This window comes from Sardina pilchardus, chromosome 20 (genome assembly GCF_963854185.1).
Source record: "Sardina pilchardus chromosome 20, fSarPil1.1, whole genome shotgun sequence".
Taxonomy (NCBI): Eukaryota; Metazoa; Chordata; class Actinopteri; order Clupeiformes; family Clupeidae; genus Sardina; species Sardina pilchardus.
Genome location: NC_085013.1, coordinates 21,334,450 through 21,344,449, shown reverse-complemented (window position 1 = coordinate 21,344,449; position 10,000 = coordinate 21,334,450). Strand labels below are relative to the sequence as shown.

Here is a 10,000-nt window from a genome sequence, read left to right as displayed (position 1 = left end):
GAGAGAGTGAGAGGAAATCATATCTGCCTGACAAATTTGCATCTGAACTTAAAGCAATAGCCTAAGTTTACACAGTAAGAAAAATATGTTTTTTTTTTAAGGAATTTTGTGAGGACGAAAACATAAACACAGTGGATGGAATAAAATATATTACAGCGAAAACTAACATTGCTTTTGAAGTTACACAGACTGACTGAGATATGTAAATATGACATTATCTATGTACTGTTTTTATGTTTATATTATAGTGACTAACGGTGTGCAAATTTCAAGTCGAGTAACCAATTGCGTTCCCCGGATGTACCACCGCAACCTCCGTACTATTCCCTTAAATGGCAGCGTAAGCAGCGGTCACTACGTCCCACTACGCCGAAGCCCATCAACTGTTGAATCTGTCCCGTACGAATTGCCTACTCGGTTGAAGAAATCCTTAATTGGGCTACACCGGGAAAACGATCCAGCCAGTTCACACTCAAACTGCGTTCTCGAGTGTTCTCCGCCGTCTCCATTGAAAGATTGGGGATGGAACCAAACATTAAAATCACTTCAAGTAGCCCCCCAATCATAAATTCACAAGTAGCCTAAAGCGCCACGTAGCCACTGAAATGAACACACATAAGCAAATGGACAATTACTGTAATGAATTTTTAATGCGTCTCTGCACAATGGATAAAATGAGGAGGGGGCAGTTGAAGGATATCTGGCAGGGGTGAACCCGCTCCGTTTGAAAGGAAAAGTAGGATTGGAGCAGTGACGTTATCTGCTGGAGCAAGAGAGGGAGGGAGGGAGAAAGAGACGGACACTGGTCTCCATTAGCACAAAATCCGAGGAGACACTTTGGGATACTTCGGCTGGAAGAGTTCTTTGGATTTTGTCCCGTTTAGATTGAATATATGGTTTTAAGTAAGAAAAACTTGTTGACTGTTGAAGTATCGGAAGTTTGAGTGGTTTTTCTGGTTCTGGGTTGGTGTATTTGTGAAGGTGAGTGAACCTTTTAACAGATTTTCCCCTCTTGCTCGCTCGAGCTCCCATAGAGCTATGTATTTCCTTTACGCACAGTAACGGATTGGGCAGTTTACTAAACGCTCACCAGTTTCGCTTTCAACATGGTTTTAAAATCATATATAACTGTTTGTTTAGCATTAAACAACTGCTAACGAACTTTACCCTCCGTAGATCGGTGGGTGAATCCCGCTGTATGCCTCCCATTGCCGAGCGAGTTTGCGTTGACTTGTAGTGGAGTTGCTTACGTAACCAGACCCATATTTCCCTTTATCTTTACCGTTAGATAAAGCAGGTGTGAAGCCCATTCGTTGTGGTACACGCTGAAACAAGGTCAATCTGCCATAGTTCACAGTTTTAAAGTGTATCCGATCTTTGGGCCTGTGCTTTGTCCCATTTTGACGAAAATGACGCAGTTTCTACGACTTCAGCCAGCTTTACTTGATCTTAATGTTAAATCTGTGCTATGTGCTACTTTTTAAAGACGTATTAGTTTTAGAACAGCGTTGTCAATCCCTTTGAAAACTCTCACGCCTTTTCATTCAGGCGCGTCGCAGTAAGCTAGCCTATTTCCACTACAATGTTTTCCAGCCTGTATTGGGCCTTTTAACACCTTTTGAATGCAACAATGTAACAGGGCTGGCTTCAACCTAATCACAGTAGGCTACCATATGTAGACTCACTAGCTACTTCTCGCTGTGTTAGGTGACGTGGATCAGGCTGGCTCAACCGGCCCGGTTTGAAGTTGAACGAGCGGAACGTGCAGATTTTTACTTATGCTGTGCTTTGGTGTCTGTGCAGGATGGCGCTGGACGGTATACGAATGCCCGATGGCTGCTACGCCGACGGGACTTGGGAACTGAAGATGCATGTGACCGACCTCCATAAAGACGTCTCCTTGCGGGTCACCGGGGAGATTCACATCGGAGGGGTTATGCTAAAGCTCGTGGAAGAACTCGGTAAGAACAAAGTCGTGATGTGCATGAACAGACCGTTTGGTGCTCGCTTGATTTCTTGTCAAGGGCATTGACCCAGCTCTGTTGTCTCTAAGTCAAAGCTCTGTTTACAAGGCTGTCTGTGCATTCTTGCGTTGGTACACTGTTACTTACTCCCCGTTAAAACACCTTATCACATGACAAATTTCCACTTCCAGGCAAATGCTGCAAAGTGCTGTGAATTGGAGACATGAGCTAGTGATTAAGCTCTAACTTTGAATAAGCGTCTAGCAGGGAGAGAGGAGACCAGACCAGTTAGCTATGTGCCAACAGCAAAGGCCACTAATCCCCAAAGTAGTATATTTCACTATGTAGAAGGCGTGGAAAGAGTCGGTCTAGCCTTTGTTGATTGACCACTTGCCCCAGTTCAGGGTGAGAAAGATCGGCTGTGGTCTGGAGGGGTGGCGGGGGTGCCGAAATCCCTCTAATACTTTGCATTCCATAATTGTGCAAAGCTGCATTCTGTGACAGTTTCATTTTCTCAAGGCCCTCTTTGCGCTGTAGGACTTGCTCATAATTGAAGAGTCTGTTTGTTGTGGGCCCCGGGTCCTTCTCCATGCTTTTGGGCACATGAGAGCGAGTTTGTGGGAAGAGATGAATGCTTCTTTCTACTCCAGCCACATCTTAGGCACCATCCATTTGTTGTTTTCTCTCAGCAGAGAGCTGGTGGAGGCAAAAAGAAAGAAAACAAATTGTGTAGTTTATGAGTTTTGCAAGACTTTCTGGAGAGGCTGGCACTGGTATTTCTGGATGTCTTGAAAAGTTATTCTAGATCTTTGCTGAGAGTCATCTGGAGCAGTGTTTACCAAAGCTTTGTGTTGCTCAGGAAACACTTTAATAAAAATAACAAACCATCAAAACCCAATTTACCATATGCATATTATAATTGTTGAGCGACTGTGTGCACAAATGAATGTTACTGATCGTTTTTATGGTTGCATGGAGTTGTTTATCAATTTTCAATAAATAGCCAGAAACCTGAAGATCTGAGGAAGCAGTGGACCAGTACAACCACAAGTGAACCAGTACTGGGCAAAGGACATGTTGTTAATCATTAGGCAGCCTTTTAATCTCTGAGCTCGCACTCAAACCTTGACCTTCACAGCCATGTACAGCGTTTATTAGGCGCTTCAGTGCGAGTCTGACCGCTACCCGAGATAGCATCAGGGCTAGTGCTAATTTAGCATAGATTTGGTGCAGATATGGCATAGATTTGCCATAGCTTTGGCCCTGGATTGGTGTGGATGTGGTGACTACTGTAGGTCCAGTCAGGGAGAGGATATCTTTTGGGGTCAGAAGCAAAGAGAATGAACTCATGATTGAATGCAATGTAATGTTATTTGTGATTTGTCATGCTGTGTTTGGTATGGTGAGATTATGATAACTTCAGTGGTGGATGGTGGGTTACGGAGGGGGCAGGGGGTGGATGCAGTTTCCAACATCATGTTCATAATCGGCTCCATCTTGGGAACAGTGCACGTCAGTAGTTGGTTCTTCCAGGCTGCGGGCCCCAACACAAATGGGTTCTCACCAGACATGGCCACCTGGCAGCCATTAACTCAACCTCCTGAGCATTCGCTTACCTGGAGGAGGGCACACCACCACGCCAGCTAGTGTCTCCAGGGAGACCGGTGGGGTGGCATGGCGCCCATGGCCCACTGGAGTTCACCCCCTGCTGTGTGTGTGTGTGTGTGTGTGTGTGTGTGTGTGTGTGTGGCTCACTGCTGTGTTAAGCCTGCATCGAGGGAGAGGTCTGGGCCACATCTGGCCTGTCCTCTGCAACAGATCAGCAACAGATTCATTCATATGTTGGCTGCTCATGCTGTGAAGCAAGGGGAGCGCAAATGCTGATGTTTGTTTATGTGCTTGGCATGCTATTGTCATCACAACAGTAATGCAAGGAGAGAGAGAGGGATAGAGAAAGAGAGGGAGAGAGAAAATGAGAGAGAAAGAGAGCGGGAGAGAAAGAAAGGGAGAGAGAGAGCGAAAAAGCGAGAGAAAGAGAGAGAGTGAGGGAGGGAGAGAGGGAGAGAGAGAGAGGCTGTTGTGTCCTGTCCCTCCCTTGGATGAGGTGACTGCTGTGATGCCAGACCAGGATAAGTTGTGTTTTCACCACAGTCCTATCAGGCCCATTGTTGTCATTCACACATGGGTATGCGAGAAAGCACACAGCTGCCTTCTGCAAATAGCACACACATTTGTTTGGAGATGTTTGTCTCTGGTGTAGCTCTTGTGTTTGCCTGAAAGGTTTATCCGCACACAAGTACTGTATAGATAACTTCTGACATGCATATGCGGTTTACATAAGGCTTATGTACAGGAACGGGACTGGTTTGACAGGGAAATGTGGTATTATAGTTGAATATTACTGCATTGCTTTGTATGGCGACTTATCTCATTGGATTTACCCATGACCCCTGGTGGCTAATATTACTGCATGTGTACGAACAAGCTCCTGTAAATTGTTCACTAGTAGTATGGTCACATAGTCACATGGGTCTGTAGGGTTGCAGTGATTGGTTGATGTGAGTCAGGTGGGTGGCTATTTGGTCAGAGGTAGGGTATTCTGAAAGCCCCTTCAGTTCACTCAACACTGCTGAACAGTGTGTGTGTGTGACTGTGTGTTGTGTGTGTTGTGTGTGTGTGTTGTGTGTGGGAGAGAGAGTTGGTGTAGTCTTTGTGGATTGACCACTTGCTCCAGTTCAGGGTGATAAAGATTGGCTGTGGTCTGAAGAGGTGGCGGGGGGTGTGTGTGTGTGTGTGTGTGTGTGTGTGTGAGTGAGTCTCATGAAGCAAGATTGAACTTCAAGACTAGCTTTCTTCTAAGTCAAAAACTATGATGCCGTCTTGCCGTTGGTTCTCCATGTTACCAAAGCACATTTCTTAGTATGTTTGCTGCCTGGAAATGAAAGTCTTGGTGTTGCTAGTCCTTTGCTGGTCCACCAGTTTGGAACATGGACACAGAAATGGGACCCCCAGAGGTTGCGAACGTCTCTCAGAAGAGTAATGATGCTTTTTACCTCATTACGCTCGCTGTACAGAATATTAAACTGAAGTCACTAGACTGCAGTTTTTGGCTAAACACAAACAGCGTGAGTTGCTCCATGAGGTGCTGTTAGATGCTCTCTGCCATATTGTCCGCAGATGCTATGGCTGTCCTCAACATCCATAACTTCACAACTCCAAGAACTTTAACACTTTCCTCATTGCTTTGTGTCCTGCTGCAGCCTGCTTGTGATGTGGTCATGCGAAAAGCTGCATCAGCAGTGTGTTTACAACGCTGCTTAAACGTTCGGTCCAACTGAGTTCTCTCGGGACTGTAGCCAGTGGACGGTTTGATGCTTTTTTTTTTAGCTATCTTGCCAACTACGAGTCATGTTTATGGTGTTGAGGGGAAAGGTGCGTGCCTTTTAACAGTGCCTAAGGCAGCATAACGTATGCTTTTTAAATGAGGCAGCTTGGAGAAAGTTTCAAGCTTTTAATGGCGTACACAAAACAACAAAGCGGTCTTGACTCTAATGGCCTAGAGGTGTTTGTTGGCCAAATGGCCTCGGGAGTTGCTGTCAATTTCAGGAGTGACTTCCGGAGTTCTGCGTTTCAGTCATCGCCGTCGTCTCTCATCTCGTTGCTCCTGTCCACCCCTGGTTTGGTCTGACCCCCCCCCCCCAAGCGGCGATTTTAATGGATTAGACACGGAAATGCCAGGAAAGCACTCTCTTATTGATCACGCCGTTCATTTCCTGCTCCGGCTTTTCCGCGCCGCAGCTTTGTTCAAGATTTAACGATTTGAGGAACGCCAATCACCTAAGACCACCACCGTCCTTATTGTGCTCTGGATATTACTCTTGGCACGGCCGCGGGCTTTTTTTTGTTGTTTTGGGGAGGGGGGCTTTTTGCTGATTTTCTCCCCTGATTACCACATAAGGTCCTGGTGTTTGTTAGTGTTTGTGCAGTGGCTGCTCGACAGAGGGGAGGAGAGGGGCCGAATCTCTCAAGCGTTCTGGTGGGGGGGGGGGGAGCGGAGGGTGTTGTTCTTGGCTGCACGCTTGCCCCTCCACGGCGAATATCCTGCTATGGTTTCCAAGCCGTGTCACTCGTTAACCATTTTCGAGTGTGCACGCATGATTTAGTGCAAGGGAGGCGCTATCATACTCCATGGCTCGAGACCGGTGCTTAAACATAGTTGTTCTCAGGAGAGTCTCTCTCTTTCTGTCTCTCTCTCTCTCTCTCTCTTTCTGTCTCTCTCCCTGTCTCTCTCTCTTTCACTGTCTCACTCACACACATATGTTCTCTCTCTCTTTCTCACACACACACACTCACTCACTCACTCACTCACTCACTCACTCTCACACTGCACTCAGACTTATTGAAATCCCAGGAATCCGGGGACGTGCGAGCTGAATCTCCATTAAAACAGATGGAATGCGGCGGCGCTGCCGACCAAGACAGAGTCGGCGACGCGACGGCACATTTTGTGCAGACACTGCACCGAGGCAGAGCGTGCCGCTCCGTGTGTGTGTGTGTGTGTGTGTGTTGTCCAGTCACCACGGCCGGCACGTGTCCGAGGACTCCACCCCACCACTTCCTGTCGCGGCGTCCCGAATCAGAGCTCACTCTCCATGACATCATCCTCATCCTCATCGTCAGCGTCGTCATCGTCAAGACGACAGCTACTCCCAGCAGCAGTGGCACCACAAGCACTCTCGACAGCGACGGAAACAAAATGGAAGTCATTAGATTCCATGCTAGTAAAATGAGAATAGGGAGCGTTATTAATGTCCGAAAGGGACGGGTGGCAGGACAAATGGTGGCTTGTTTTGCATCACTGACGACTCCTGAGTTTCACTTTGGTCATTTTTTTGCGAGGCTCTGGGTTGGTCAAGTTGCCATGTCTTTCCAGTGTTTTGAGCTCTTGGTTGCTACCAAGCACAACGGTGGTGACGGAAAGAGATGTGGTCTGGTCTGGTCGAGTCTAGGGAGACGTCTGTGTGTGTGTGTGTTCCAGGACTGCCTCGCTTGCTCACACATACTCCCACATACTCTAAGGGGTATGTGTACGTGTGTGTGTGTGTGTGTGTGTGTGTGTGTGTGTGTGTGTGTGTTGGGGAGGGGGGGGGGGGGGGATGGGGAGAGGAGGAGGGGGGGGGGCTCTGCTTCCCCGCTGTGTGACGTGAGAAGCTCCGATAGAATTCCATAAAAGTCTTCTGTCCAACAGGAAATGACTCCCAGGCTCTGGCATGTTCCCCGAATACTGCCGTCACTCCAGTATTTTCTGCTGCCTGTCTCACCGCTCAGGTTCTCCTTCTCTCTCTCTCTCTTTCTCTCTTCCTCCCTCCTTCTCTCTCTCTTTCTCCCTCTTTCTCGCTCTCTCTCTCTTTCTCTCTGTATGTTTGGCTTGCTGTGGATTGTTCCCTTTTTAGACATGAAGGGCTTTCTTGGATGGCGTGCCGTTGTAACTCATAACAAATCTTGCGTAATTGGGGCCGAAGAGTTTGGAGGGGAGTTGATGGGCCTTCTCAGGCGCTGGTAAAGGTCGTCACCGGTTTCCTTTAATAATAAACATCTCACGTAGCCACATGTCGAATAGTACTTAATAGCCATTTGGCAGCATCGAGAAGGTGAAATAATCCTCGGCTATTTTGGTGGCGTTTTCTTTCTAAATGGAGCACCACCAAAGACAACGTGGAATTGAAATGCTTTTTTTAAATTCCCTCGGATTAAGTGAGAAAGCAAGTTATGTAGGCTAAGGGGCAGGGTAGGCTTGCCTGGAGTGTGTTGCTGTCAGCGTTTCGGCATAAATAGCTGAGATTGTTGCAGTCAGGGATGGTAGCTGGATGGTAGCTGACAATGAGGCCGAGTCCAGCTAGGAAACGGAGGCGATTTAGTTCAGGATGCCGGCCTTTCCTGTGCTGTTTCGTCTTGACCCTCTCGCCCCCCTCCCCAACTTGGGGGCTTTTTTCCCTCCTTTTTTCTGTTCTTTTTTTGGAGGGGCTTGACGAGAGGGGAAGATGCGCTCGCCCTACCCAGCATTCCATGGGCCTGTAGTCATGTGACGTGCGACTGCAGAGATGATGAGATAATGGAACAATCAGGCGCTAGACCAACTTTCTAAGCGCTTGTGTGTGTGTGTGTGTGTGTGTGTGTGTGTGTGTGTGTGTGTGTGTGTGTGTGTGTGTGTGTGTGTGTGTGTGTGTGTGTGTGTGTGTGTGTGTGTGTGTGTGTGTGTGTGTGTGTGTGTGTGTGTGTGTGTGTGTGTGTGTGTGTGTGTGTGTGTGTGTGTGTGTGTGGGCGGGCTCATCTGTTTGTGGGTGTGGACAGAGCATGGGTGACCAGGGAATGGAAAGCGCTATGTGTTGACACTGTCTTCCTACGTAAAGCGAAGCGGCATTGCGACCATATGTGTAATGCGTTAATGGAAAATGTGTAGACGGTATCTCACGTTTCACAGGAATGAGTGCTGCAGTGAATATGTCCAAAGTGGTACTATAAGTTTATTCGTTTATTGTTAAGGAGTATCACATCATACTAGTGAACGATTTAAATATGCCGACGGTCTGGAAAATCACAAGTCTGATGAACGAAACGTTTCTTTTAGTGTAACTTTAACAGTAAAACAGGGAGCTAGTATATTCCATACTATTTTTTGGAGGAGTATCGCATCTCATGTTTCATACAAGGAGAAAAAGCACTGTGATAAATGTGTGTTGCTTCCAGTGATGCTTCCAGTAGTTTTGATCCGTGTTTACGCGTGTGTATGGTCACTGTGTCTTCCAGTAGCCCAGCCAACGTCTTCAGTTCAGTCCACTCTAATCTGCAGGACAGGAAGTAGTTAGTCTAAGTAGCAGCCCTACCCTTCCTCACTTCCTGTTGCTACGCTTGAGTCCTGCTGTGATTTACTCCCTCCCTGAAGATCTGCGCTCCGCTAACCACACACACACACACACACACACAGCGGCAGCCTGGAGCCACCCTACTGCCTTTGCTGAGGAACTGCTGGTGATTTCTGCTCGTTTACTCTTCATTAAAACACTTGAGATGTCGGAGGAGATCTCGGAATTCCTGGAATATCTGGGATTTCTTGGGGTATTGTTGTTCTGCTTCCTGGACGATTGATGTGTTGGTGGTGGTGGCCAGACCAGTGCCCACTCGTAATTACTGGGGTGGCATGGCAGACTCTCAGTGGGAAGCTCTTGTGGCTAAATATGCCCTTGTGTAACGCCGGGTTCTTTTCTATCATAATGCTTGCGTTGCATGCAGTGTATTCTCCAGTGCTCGCAGATGGCTGTAAGTTGATACGGCGGCCTTGGCGGGGTCTTTGTGTAGGTTTGTGTACACCTCGTTTGGGAGGCTTATCGCCATACTGGCCTCCCTCCTGCCCGCTGGGGCTACTTTGTGATGTCGATCTCACACTCAAACCTGTCCATGCTCCGCTCCACTCGAGGTCTCCGTGTTCAAATGCTCCACTCCACTCGAGGTCTCCGTGTTCTAATGCTCCACTCCACTCGAGGTCTCAGTGTCACCTGTTCTGTACAGCCTGTTTGGGACCCATCAGAGGAGGAGTGCCTAAGTACATGACAAGCAAGCCTACCTCTCCTTCAGGAACTTCTCTTCTCTTCTCTTCTCTTCTCTTCTCTTCTCTTCTCTTCTCTTCTCTTCTCTTCTCTTCTCTTCTCTTCTCTTCTCTTCTCTTCTCTTCTCTTCTCTTCTCTTCTCTTCTCTTCTCTTCTCTTCTCTTCTCCAGTATCTTTTTGAGTAATCCTGTTAAAGAATCACAACCTCAGTATTGACCAGAATAATGGCGATTATGATCATGATTGTTGGCGTAGTCGAGCAGCACTTCCTCTCCTCCCCCTGGCCTTGCTCAGGCGGGCACCAGGCGGGCAGAGGAGGCTGGGTAATGACCACTTCCATCCCATTTCCAGTGGCATCTGCTGGGCCTGAGGGGGATCCTCCTCGCTGCCGTCTGTCTGGTCGTCCATCGCTCCGGTCGGCCGTGTCCCCGA

General features: G+C 47.8%; 1 protein-coding gene across 4 annotated transcripts in view; it reads left to right on the top strand.

Moving 5' to 3' along the window:
- The first annotated feature begins 802 nt into the window (after positions 1-802).
- The window catches only part of fermt2 (FERM domain containing kindlin 2), a 57,432-nt gene continuing 48,234 nt past the window's right edge, over positions 803-10,000 (top strand). For all 4 annotated transcript variants that reach the window (XM_062523567.1, XM_062523566.1, XM_062523565.1 and 1 more), the window contains exons 1-2: positions 803-981; positions 1,804-1,961. In XM_062523567.1, the coding sequence (XP_062379551.1) occupies positions 1,805-1,961 (157 nt within the window). In that variant the 5' untranslated portion in view covers positions 803-981; position 1,804. The remainder of the gene's footprint in view (positions 982-1,803; positions 1,962-10,000) is intronic.